The sequence below is a fragment of the Syngnathoides biaculeatus genome, chromosome 18, assembly GCF_019802595.1.
Source record: "Syngnathoides biaculeatus isolate LvHL_M chromosome 18, ASM1980259v1, whole genome shotgun sequence".
Classification (NCBI taxonomy): domain Eukaryota; kingdom Metazoa; phylum Chordata; class Actinopteri; order Syngnathiformes; family Syngnathidae; genus Syngnathoides; species Syngnathoides biaculeatus.
In genome coordinates, this window is record NC_084657.1 from 8,471,534 (window position 1) to 8,484,712 (window position 13,179).

Sequence of the window (13,179 nt, forward strand, 5' to 3'; positions counted from 1 at the left end):
AAATTATATCCATGGAATTCCGGGCTTCTAGACTCATTCAGCCCTTTGACCCCTCTGTGACACCTAGATATTCACAAAATTTGATTGAACAACACATACTATCTCATTCGCATCAGAGGAGGTGACGAATGGAAAATGGCTTTCAATACCCTGCTTGACACATCGAGTACCTGGTCATGCAGCTTGGATCAAGCAACGCCCCTGGTGTTTTTCAAACCCTTATCAATCAAGTCCACCGTGACAAGGTGAACCTCTTATTTTTTGTCTATATTGATGACATACTCATCTTCTCCCACGCCCCCAAAGATTGCCAGCATGTTCGTCAAGTCCTCCAACACCTTCTTGAGAACTGTCTTTTCATGAAACTGGAAAATTGGGTATTTCACCTCTTCTCCGTTCATTTTTTTGGAGTCCATCTTTTCCAAAAGACAGTTTCAGCCAAACCCAGCAAAGATTGAAGCACTCTTAAGCAGGGTCACTCCCTTCTCCTGCAAGGAGTTTCAATGTTTCCTGGGTTTTGCCGAATTTTATGGAAGTTTCATCCGTAACTACAGCAAGATTACCATACCTCTCACTAGGCTCACCTCCACCAGCTCACCTTTCCATTGGACCCCTCCCGTATCGCAAGCATTCAAACGTCTCAAAGAACTGTTCACCAGTGCTCCTATCCTGTGACACCATGATCTCTCCCTCCAGTTAGTGGTGGAGGAGGATGCTTCTGACACACGAGCGGGAGCTGTCACTCCCAGCGGGACCCAGTTTCCCAAAAACTCAATTCCTGTGTTTTTTTCTCCCGTTTGTCTACATCCAAGTGTAACTATGACATCAGCCGACAGTTCAGAGTGACTTGTTCTCCCTATAGTCTTTCTCTACAAAAAAGAAAAAAACAGCATTATGTAATAGTAATCATATATATTTAGACAACAAAACAGGTTTATGTCAAAGTTGAGCTTCCGAACGACCGGATAAACCACAACTTCAGACACATTCAAGCTTGGTGGTAGGATTAAAAATAAAGAATCCTTAAAAATAAAGGATGACATCATAGCCAAGGACATAACCTTGACTTTAAACACACACACACACACACGAAATCCAAGTAGTAGACCTAATCACAGTTGTGGAGTCATTTTTGATGACAAATATCATGTCACAGACACTGAAGAAAAAAAAAACTCGGGCTAAATGTGTTAGCACTATTCTACAGTCTTGAGCAACCTCTATCTAATCTAATCACCTAGAAAAAAATTACCTACCGGCCCCTTAGTGTGGGTGCTGTGCCGTCCACCAACCTGCTCTTGGGTGGGCCCAGTAGCCTGAGTATGCTTCTTGGGTGGGTGAGGTGCGATTCTCAATTAAAGGACTCACTTAATGGTAAATTGTCAATGCGATCACTGTATCAATTGATTCGCAGGTCTGTGCAGAAACATACTGCTGAGAATTATTTGCCTGGTGTGGGGCCACACAGTCATTGGTATAAATACCAATGATAACAATGTGAATGACCTGGGTATTTCCTCACTTGCACTCCCTTTTTATATAAGTGTAGAATTTATATAGCCATTCCCGCCACACGTTATTTGTACAGCCAGGGTCATTTCCTCTTTCCTGCTTGCTTACCCCCAACTGTCATTGTCCATTGTCATACAATTGAAATGTAATGTGCCATTGTACTATGCATACAATTATGTGTTTTCCTTATCTTTTTACAGCCAGTCCTGTCTTTTGTCGTATTGTATGTTGCAAAATAAAGCTATTCTGATAGAAAAGGGATTCAGATTTTCCATTCAGCTTCACCTAAGACCTGAACAAGAAAATAAGGTCGCTGCCCCCATGACCTGACCCTTGATAAGTGGAAGAAAAGGGTTAGTATAGTGAAGAAATTAAGTATTTGAACACCCTGCTATATTGCAAGTTCTCCCACTTAGAAATCATGGAGGAGTCTGAAATTTTCATCGTAGGTGCATGTCCACTGTGAGAGAGATAATCGAAAAAGAAGAATCCAGAAATCACAATGTATGATTTTTTTTTACAATTTATTTGTGTGATACAGCTGCAAATAAGTACTTGAGAAAACCAATGTTAATATTTGATACAGAAGCCTTTTTTTTTTTTTTTGCAGAGGTCCAACGTTTCTTGTGGTTGTTCACCACGTTTGCACACACTGCAAGAGGGATTTTGGCCCACTCCTCCACATAGATTTTCTCTAGATCAGACAGGTTTCCGGGCTGTCGCTGAGAAACACGGAGTTTCAGCTCCTTCCAAAGATTTTCTATTGGGTTTAGATCTGGAGACTGGCAAGGCCACGCCAGAACCTTGATATGCTTCTTACAGAGCCACTCCTTGGTTTTCCTGGCTGTGTGCTTCGGATCATTGTCATGTTGAAATACCCAGCCACGACCCATCTTCAATGCTCTGACTGAGGGAAAGAGGTTGTTCCCCAAAATCTCACAATACATGGCCGCGGACATCCTCTCTTTAATACAATGCAGTCGTCCTGTCCCATGTTCAGTAATACACCCCCTAAACATGATGCTACAACCCACCATGCTTCACAGAAGAGATGGTGGTCTCAGGATGGAACTCATCATTTGTCTTCCTCCAAACACAGTTAGTGGAATTATGACCAAAAAGTTCAATTTCGGTCTCACCTGACCAAAAAACTTTCTTCCATGAGTCCTCTGTATCATCCAAATGGTCATTGGCAAACTTAAGATGGGCCTTGACATGTGCTGGTTTATGCAGGGGAACCTTCCGTGCCGTGCACTATTTCAAACCATGTCGTCTTAGTGTATTACCAACAGTCACCTTGGAAATGGTGGTCCCATCTCTTTTCAGGTCATTGACAAGTCCTGTCGTGTAGTCCTGGGCTGATTTGACCTTTCTAAGGGTCATTGAGATCCTACGAGGCAATATCTTGCATGGGGATCCACTCCGATTGAGATTGACCCCCATGTTTAGCTTCTTCTATTTTCTAATGATTGCGCCAACAGTGGACCTTTTTTCACCAAGCTGCTTGGCAATTTCTCCGTAGCCCTTTCTAGCTGTGTGGAGTTGTACAATTTTGTCTGGTGTCTTTGGAGAGCTCCTTGGTCTTGGTCATTTTACAAGATTGAGTCTTACTGATTGTATGTGGTGGACAGGTGTCTTTATGCAGCTAACGACCTCACACAGGTGCATCTGATTCAGGATAATACATGGAGTGGAGGTGGACTTTTAAAGGTGGACTAACAGGTCTTTGAGGGTCAGAATTCTAGCTGATAGACAGGTGTTAAAAAAAAAATCATCCATTGTGATTTCTGGATTTTTCTTTTTCCATTATCTCTCTCACAGTGGACATGCACCTACGATGAAAATTTCAGACCCCTCCATGATTTCTAAGTAGGAGAACTTGCAATATAGCAGGGTGGTCAAATACTTATTTTCTTCACTGTATGTGAGGCAAACACTACAGGAGGTTTGAAGCAACAACAGTCAAGTGCCCAAAAATATCATTAATTTAATTTCTTTACTTAGAGAATATCTTTAAGCAATTTCATTCAGCAAGCCGCTCACAAGAAATATCTTGGAATGAACCACTCACATGAGCACCCATGAGGTGCCACTCACGCTAGAATGTAAAATTTGGGTGAAAGGTGAGTATGCATTTCGGATAGAAAGAAGGGATTAGAGATGAAAGGAGGGATTCTGTTGCTTTCTATTTGACCTATGTGAATCACCATGACCTAGATCACTGACAATCAACAGACTATACAAAGTTTGGTTCTATAAATTTTTGATAGAAGACGCAGCCCACGCCTTTCTTGAATCTATGCACAGAACATTTCAGTCTTCGTTACATTAATTTGTATTTTTCTTTCTCAAATTCATCAATGCATGTTGGTTCATTGATTTATCTTCTTTTTTCATGTTAGGGGTCAGCATTGCGCACTTACTTTTTCCAATGGAAGCTTGTTCTCCTGCATCTTCCTCTAGCACACCACCAGCCCTCATGCCTTCCTTCACAAGAACCATTAACCTTCTTTTTAGTCTTCCTTTCGCTCTTTTGCCTGGCCGCTCCATCCTCAGCACCCTTCTACCAATATACTCACTCTCGCCTCAGGACGTGTCCAAACCATTGAAGTCTGCTCTCCTGAACCTTGTCAGCAAAACATCCAACTTTGGCTGTCCCTCTAATGAGCTCATTTCTAATCCTATCTAACCTGCTCACTCCTAGAGAGAACCTCAACATCTTCATTTCTGCCACTTCCAGCTATGCTCCTGTTGTGTCTTCAGTGTCACCGTCTCTAATCCGTACATTATGGTTGGCCTCACCACTGTTTTTATCCGAGGAGAGACTCTTCTGTCACATCACCCTTTTCTTGACTTCCTTACAATACTCAGCACAGCTCTGGATTGTATTTGAAGTTGTCCACAACTATCGCTATCTCATCTCCTTTTACCCTCAGCATTCTGCCTCCGCCCTCTCATTTATGAACATATATTCTGTTTTGATCTAATCTTCACTCACTTCTGAGTCTAGCCTCGTGTCTTCAGGATCAACTGCCTTTTCCATTTTTCATCCTCAGCTTTCGAACTTACCCCTTACTAATCATTGCCACTTCCTGGTCCACAACCCTTGCCTCTTCTACTCTTCCTTCTCTCGTTTTCTTCATTCATCGATGCCTCAAAAGAATTTTTCCAACTATCTGACACACTACTGCTTCCAGTGAACACATTTTGATTTCCTTCCTGCAGATGCTTCACATCTCTATGTGTCTGTCTTGGCAACCCATATAGACCCTTTTCTGCTTCTTTAGTGTCCGACCTAACGTACATGTCCTCATATACCTCTTGTTTAGTCTTCGCTACCTCTACCTTTGTCCTAAATCACATCTCAATGTATTCCTTTTGCCTCTCCCCTGTCCTCTCAGTGTATCACTTCTTCTTCGCTAACATCTTAACCTCCAATGACTTCCTGTATTTTGAGGTTCCACCAGCAAGTCTCTTTCTCCTCTTCCCTATCAGAAGATACACAAAGTACTCTCCTGCCTGTCTGACAACCTTGGCTGTAGTAGTCCGGTCATCTGGTAGCTCCTACTGTCTACCAAGAGTCTGTCTTACCTCTTTCTGAAAAGCTGCAAAAAACTCTTCTTTTCCCAGCTTCCACCACATGGTTCTCTGCCTTGCCAGTCTTTTTAATCTTCATCCCAACCACCAGTCATCCTACATATCGCCATCCTATACTGTCTAGCTAGACTCTACCCTACCACTACCTTCAGATTATATAATCTTCTTCAAATTACAAGGTTAATTAATGTATATATTTTGTTCAAACTTTGTCAATTTCATATTTTGTCACAAACTGATGCTCTTGGTCAGTCTCCATATGGGTATATTTTTACATTTGTTTACCAATATAAATTGTTGAAAATTACTCTCTGATGATGTAATGTTAATGGCTTTTCATACATGCCGTTTCCTGAAAAGGGATGGTATTGGGAATACCAGTATTCTAACATAGGCCAGCAAAATGGATTTAACATATTTGTCTGTATTTCATTACATACCCTGTTAATTATCCATCCATCCATGTTCTTAGCCGCTTATCCTCACAAGGGTTGCGGGAGTGCGGGAGCCTATCCCATCTGTCAATGGGTAGGAGGCAGGGTACACCCTGAACTGGTTGCCAGCCAATTGCAGGGCACATGAAGACTGACAAATCGCACTCACAATCACACCTTTTGGGATGTGGGAGGCAACCGGAGTGCCCAGAGAAAAACCACGCAGGCACAGGGAGAACATGCAAACTCCACACAGGTAGGGCCGGGATTGAAGACGGGTCCTCAGAACTGTGAGGCCAACGCTTTACAGCCGCGCCACCATGCCGCCTTATCATAAATTATACATTCAAAATGAGAACGTAACATTTTATAACAAACTATTTTACACATCTTCAAATGACCTTGCTCATCTGGGCATTTTTTTTTAAATTAATGACACAAAAATCAGCCCAACCCTGGCAAATATCATAACTAGTCTTCTACCCAAACCCACAAAGTTGGAAGTATAATTAAGGCGAACGTAGGTGAACTCAAGGGGCTGTTGGATTTTTGTTTATATTGACAACATTGTTTTTATTGCTCTTACCATTGACAGTTAGATGCACCCAACTACCATTGTAGAACGTATCATACTGCTGCTCCAGCATCAGCACCTTACACTCGTACCAGCCCTGGTCATCTGAACGAACATTTTCTATCCGCAGGGAGGACTTGCCATATAGAGTGGCCCGGCCTAAAGGGAAGGAAAGACAAAAGTGATAAGAAGGATGGCAGATGGGTGGCTTGGCTATATAGGGAAGACAAGGGTGAGAAGTGTACCTACCAAGTCGAGAGATGAAAAATGGTAAGTAAACATTAAAGAGACTCAATCTTCTAATAGCTCAGATAGAAATGGGGAAGGATTTGAGCTTATGCACAGTAGTGGTAATACTGTTTTGTGTAACGTCAGTGTGCGTGCGTGTGTGAGTGTGTGTGTGTGTCATCTTTTTCCAAACAGAACTGCAACAGCAGCAACAACAACATCCAAGTACAAACTGGACAGATATATACAAATACGATATCAGAATTAGAATCAGAATTAATGGCTAAGTATATAGCAACACACAAGGAATTTGTCTCCGGCAGTCGGTACTGCCCTGGTACGACATTCATGTTGAGCACTGACAAGAAGAACAAATTAACAAGAATGAAGAACAGATATTCCATTCATGGGAAGAAAGTGAAACCAGTCAGTCTAATTGGGGCTGAGATGTTCTCTTCATTAGCTCGAAAATTTCTTTTTGCTCACTATGTTGCTGGAAATTCCATTTAAGCAAATATAAATATTTGACTGGATGTGAACAGGGTCAGTGGAAAATACATTTTTCTCCACGCCAGCTGGTAACTGGATCATAGCAGATGGTCTTTTGGCAATAAGGGTGAAACAAAGGATTTCTGGGAGTGTATGCCAGCTCAAAAACATCAGCATTATCAAAACCAAGCAATCCCTTAGTAATCCCCTTGCCCTCGTCTATCCTTTCTACTTAGCGACTGTTTCGGACTAATTTTGTACGGTTTTCTACATCCCCACTGAAGGGGCCACAATAAACATTATTATTAAAGCAACATTTTAGTAAGGTAAAAAAATACTTTAGATTCATAAAAGTAGAGTATGTTGACATTAAAATTGTGAGTGGATTCAACTTCAATATGTTTGTAGGATGTTGTACAGATAGAGATGGGTAACAAAATTTGATTTTTCTTGGGGGGGGGGGCGCGACTGGTCAGTACTAACAAAGAATATATATATATTACCAAACAATTTGACGACAATATAGTATGAGTTGTTGAGTTTAGCAAGTGTGTTGACAGGGTTATGTCCTTGTACAGCAGAATTTTGAAGCAGAAGAAGAACAAAAGAACTACATTATGTTTTTCTCAAAGATAAAAGCTAAGTTACACCGCCAGCACCTCCAGCAGAAGATTCTTCAAGTGAGGAATGTTAATTACATACGTACTGCAATAAAAATGTTGTTTTTCACCACAAGGTTTTAATAAATGAAGATTTAAATGGACAGTTGAACTGTTGAAAATGTTTGTCTCAATATGCAAAGTATAAATACGTACTGTACTGTTGAAATATTTTAAACATTGTAGTACCCACAAACACAAAAAAAGAACTCCTCATCTCAAAGGAAAAAAAAATTCATCTATGCACACTGCCCGATCCTCCATCAGAAGATTTTCATAGTGAGGAATGTTAATTACGTACTGCAATAAAAATTTTAGTTTTATTGTTATTGTTTAACTAAACACTTGTACTGTTGTAATTTTTGTCTCAAGTTTGCAAAGTATAAATACTGTGCTGGTGGCATATTTTAAACATTCCGGTACCCACATGCCCACACACACATGCACACACACACACACACACACACACACACACACAAAAAAAAAACCTCCCCTTCTCAGAGGTAAAAAAGCTGGCTACATCACCAGTGCCTCCAGCGGAAGAGTCTCGGACTGATGAATGGTAACGATATTGTAATATAATACAGTAAGTAAGAGGACTTGGAAGTTACTGAGCAAAGGAATTGAACTACAAACTCACAAACAGCTGTACAATCTTGATGGCTTAATAGACAAGAAAGGAATGCTAAGATAGGCGATATCACTCCTCTGTTCCTCAGTCATGCAAACAATCAATAATAATCCCATAGGATCGCCACCTAACCAAATTGATAATTGCAGATTGTCACGAGAGGGTTAAGCATTTAAAATCACAATCCAAAAAGAAATTTGAAGGTAAGTGACATTATTTTGAAAAAAATGGCGATGAGAAACCCAGGAATGAATGGCAGTTAGGTTGAGTAATAGAGGCAGCTGTTGAAAACGGTGGGCTTGTTAGAAAGGTCCGACACCCGATGTCTAATCGAAGTCTGAGCAACCAGTGTCGGCGCAGCGACAAGGCTGTTGTAATAGAACGCCCAGTTCAAAAGGTTGTGCTACTATCAGAGCTTCTAAAATCTTTGCCTTCGCTCATCTTCTACTTCTCGAAATGGTGCAATGTAATAGTGCAGTCAGAGTTTGTGCACATTCTTTATGCCGGGTTAGCCCTAAATATGAAAAACCACTGGTGAAGAACTGAGCTTTTATTCATTCACTCATGATTGGTGGGCGTGAAAAGGACAAATTATGTGAGTGAGGCTGTATCAATGTGCCCTGTGATTGGGTGGCAACCAGTTCAGGGTGTACCGCCACACTGACGATTGTGCCTGCTGTCTGCATTTCACCACACCTTGGTGACCTTCGTGTAATTTGGCAAGGACATTATTTCTCATCACTGAGGTAATGAATATACTCCGTCACTTCAGCAAGACACCATTCTGGACTGAGAAATGCCTGCTCTGCCCAATACAGCTTGAGTCCTGGCTCTTTGGGCCTGCTGACAGACCAGCCTTCCGCGTACAGCTGGGTCAAACGTGCACACACACTGTCCCTCCTCTGCTGTTCCCTCAGCTCTTCCAGGTAGTCGACGCTTGCCACGTAGATGTCGGTATCTTCAAACAGCTCCTTCTCTGCAGGCATCTCGTCCCTCTGCACAGGAGGTCATGACAGTGTGTCAGCTGTCCACAGGCACTTCCCTGGTGAGTGATGGAGTAGGAATAGCGCTTGAGTCGCATCCTGAAGCGTTGGATCCGAGGAGGTAGAGCATCCAATGGCTGTGTACACATGAGACTCAGGAGGGGTTTGTGGTTTGTCTCCATCTGGAAATGTTTCCCTATGAGGAAGTTGGGGAACCTTTCGCAAGCCCACGTAAGTCCCAGAGCTTCCTTTTCCACTTGCGCCTATCTCTGCTCAATAGGTGTGAGAGCCTGAGACATGTATGCTACTGGCCTCTAACCCTCATCCCATTTTTGGAGCAGCACTACTCCCAGTCCGTATGATGACACCTGTTGAGACCTTGGACTCTCTGTTGGGATCATAAATGGCCAGCACCAGTGTAGACGTCAGTGCCTCCTTCAAGTCTTCAAAGGCGCGGACCTGGTCGATGCCCCACTCCCAGCAGTTCTTTTTTGACTCTGCAGAGCCTTATCCCTTCTCAGCCAGTCATGGCACGAACCTCCCAAGTTGGTTCAGCATTCCGAGAAAACTCTTCAGCACAGTTACAGTCGTCAGCATTTTCAAGATAGATTCATTCTTGCATGGATCAGGACTTATGCCACCGGCGGAGACCACATGGCCCACAAAAGTCACCTCCATCCTCGACAGGTCACACTTGTCGACGAATCAAAGTGATGGCAGCCCGCTGAATCTTCTCCAGTGTTGCATGGAGGCAGGAGGCATGCTCTTCCTGCGTCCGGCCCCACACCAGAACATCACCCATGTGGCAGACAACGCCCTCCAGCCCGTCAGTGACCTCTGTCACCATGCAGTTCTGAAAGTGTTCTGGGGTTGAAGCAATCCTAAAAGGCAGCCTCTTGAAGTAATAGCGCCCAAAGGGCATAATGCATGTTGTAACTTTCGCTGAGTCTGGCGTCAGGGGAATTTGCCAAAATCCCATGTTTGCATCCAGTTTAGTGAAAATCCTGGCTCCTGCCAGCGTTTCTTCCACTGAAGGCAGGATATAGTTCTCTCTGCACATGACGCCATATAGGTTGGTGAGATCTACACATGTGCGCACACAACCATTCGTTTTAGGTACCATCACGATGCCCACGCACCATTCCGTAGGCTCCGCAATTCTGCAAATAACTCTGAGTCGTTCCACGCGGGACAGTTCTTGCTTGACTTTGTCCGTCAGCGGCAATAGAATCATCCTTGGCGTTTTTAAAGAGAATAGTACAGCTCCCGGTTTCAGCTTGATAGCATAAGGCTGATGCACTTCTCCAAGCCTGGTGCATAATTTTGGGTAATTCTCATTTAATTCTCCACAGTGGCATTGTCTAAGCGTGCCACCAGCCCCAGCCAAAAGCTCACAGACCTCCCCAGCAAGGTTAGTAGGTTAGCAATGTAAACGTTCTCCATCTCTTTACGCTTACCTTTCCTCAGCAGCAGCCTGGCAACGCCCACCACCTCAAGCGGACTCCTTCCTGGTCCAAGGAGTGAATTTGTTGCCTTCTTGAGTGTGTATGAGTTTTCACTATATATGCTTTGGAACACAGTGTGCGGCAAGACTGTGACATCAGCACCCATGTCAATTTTGAACTTGTCACTACATTTATTAATGTCAATTTTGACCATCCAAGGTCTCCATCTGTCAGGAAGCTCCCGAGGAAGACTTCCTCCGCAACCTGCTCCTCTTCAACCTCATGCACAGATTTGGATTTGCATACATGTCTGTAATGTTTCTTCCTTCCACATGCATGAGACTTCACATTATTAGCATGACAGTTACGAATGGGATGAGAAGGAGAGCTGCCACATTTTTGACACCGTGTCTGTGCGCCTCTTTCGTTGTTTTGTTGTTTGAGCACTGTGTGGCTTGGTTGTTTGGCTGTTTGCATAGTGAGGTTTGTGTTTACCTGACCTGGAGGTGCTGTTGAACACTCTGTCAACAGATCTTGTATCACTTGCCTCGGAACTGGTTTCCCTAAGCAGACAAGACTGCCGTTTCTTCACCTCCTCACTCTGCCGTGCCATTTGTATGGCTTTATCCAAAGTTAGACCCGCATCCAACTGCATGTGTTCAGACAACCCCTTGTCCAGCATGCCGAACACAAATCTGTCTCTGATCAGTTCCGGGCTCAACACCCCATAGTTACAATGCTCTACCAAAGCCTTCTCAATTCCACCAACACGTCTTCCCATGAAGAAGCAGAGCCTGACTTCTCTGAGGTGGACTCTCTTGTCTCAATCAATCAATCAAATCACACAAAAGCCTTTGACCATATCCGAGTGTCCATACAACGAAATAACGAGCGCTTCTCCACAAGGTGCTTGCGCAAATAAAATAGAATAAAAATAAAAGAACATCTTAGGTATGAGGTAAAATAACAGATAAAATACATACAATTAAGGCACAGTTTTTGCAAAAACAAGTTAAAATATAAATATCTAAATAATAAATAAATAAATAAATGCATAAGGTGCATTTTATCTTATACTCACTGTCCAGGCCTTGGTAAGATTATTAAAACCAAGAAAAACAAACAAAAGTGCAGTTCCATAATTTTACATTACAGTACTGTTTAGTGGTTTTAAGTTCAAGGAGTTGATGGCCCTAAGAAAAAAAAAGCTGTCTGAGTCTGCTTGTCTTTGTTTTGTGGGACCTGTAATGCTTGCCAGAGGGCAGCAGGTTAAACAGGTGGTGACCAGGATGGTAAGTGTCCTTTATAATGTTCGTAGCTCTCACATGATGGCGGGAGTTGGCAATGTTCTATATGGAGGGCAGAGAGCATTCAGTGATCTTCTGGGCGCTGTTGATCACTCTTTGCAGAGCTTTCCTTGCCACTCCTGTACGTATGTATGTATGATGGACAGTGGGACCAGGTCCATGCCGCACTTCTGGAAGTCCAGGATAATTTCGTTTGTCTTCGTGGTGTTCAGTGTGAGGCTGTTTGCAGAACACCACTTTAACAGATTTACAATCTCATCTGTGTACGCAGACTCATCTCCTTTTGAGATGAGCCTGATCATGGGGCTATCGTCAGCAAACTTAATAATGGAGTTGCTGGGATGAGCTTGTATGCAGTCATATGTGTACAGATTGTATAGCAAAGGGTTCAGTACACAACCTTGGGGGGACCCGGTGCTGAGGGTGATTGAGAAAGAGAGGTATGGCCCAAGTATGACAGACTGTGGACGGTTTGTGAGGAAGTCTTTAATCTTGCAGCAGATGGACGGCGATAGTCCAAGGAGGGAGTGTATGTCAACCAAAATACCTGGGATGATGATATTAAAGGCTGAGCTAAAGTCTATGAAAGGCATGCTGACGTAGTTCCCTTGATGTTCCAGATGGCTTAGTGCAGTGTGGAGAGCTATTGCAGTAGCATCCTCGGTGGACCGGTTTCCTCTGTAGGCAAACCGGTAGGGGTCAAAAGAGGGAGGGAGTGAGCCCCTTATGTGATGTGCAATAAGCCTCTCAAAGCACTTCATGATCACAGGTCTGAGTGCAACAGGTTTGGACTGTCAATGGCTGATTTTTGGGGGACAGGAAGATTGTTGCAGATTTCAGGCAGGAGGGAATGGTTGACTGTTGTAGGGAGCTGTTGAAGATTTTTGTACAAAAACACTGGTCAGCTGATCAGCAAAGGCTTTCAGTACCTTCCCCAGTACTCCATCTGGGCCAACAGCCTTCCTGGTGTTTACAGCACATGTCTCACTTCATGTTCCTGAAGTGTCAGTGTGCGACTGATGGGAGGTGGTAGTGATGAGATTGAATTGGCTGAATCTAAATGAGCAAAGAAATGGTTTAGTTCCTCTGCCGGTGAGACGTCTGCGTTTCTGGCACACATTTCGTTATTTCTGTTGTAGTTTGTGAGTTTGTGTCATAATCTCTCACACATCTTTTTTGAGTTATTTTCCGTGAAGCACTCCTTAATATTCTTTTTGTAGGCCGCATGGGCCACTTTGATGCCTCTCTTTAAGTCAGCTCTGGCAGTGCTGTACTGTGCCTTGTCTGCTGACTTGAATGCGGTGTTGTGGTGTCTCGGGA

The 13,179-nt window shown here is 43.2% G+C and overlaps 1 protein-coding gene across 2 annotated transcripts in view; it reads right to left on the reverse strand.

The window, feature by feature from the left end:
- The window catches only part of igsf9bb (immunoglobulin superfamily, member 9Bb), a 142,522-nt gene that overhangs the window by 95,142 nt on the left and 34,201 nt on the right, over window positions 1–13,179 (reverse strand). For both annotated transcript variants that reach the window (XM_061803778.1, XM_061803777.1), the window contains exon 3: window positions 6,130–6,276. In XM_061803778.1, the coding sequence (XP_061659762.1) occupies window positions 6,130–6,276 (147 nt within the window). The remainder of the gene's footprint in view (window positions 1–6,129; window positions 6,277–13,179) is intronic.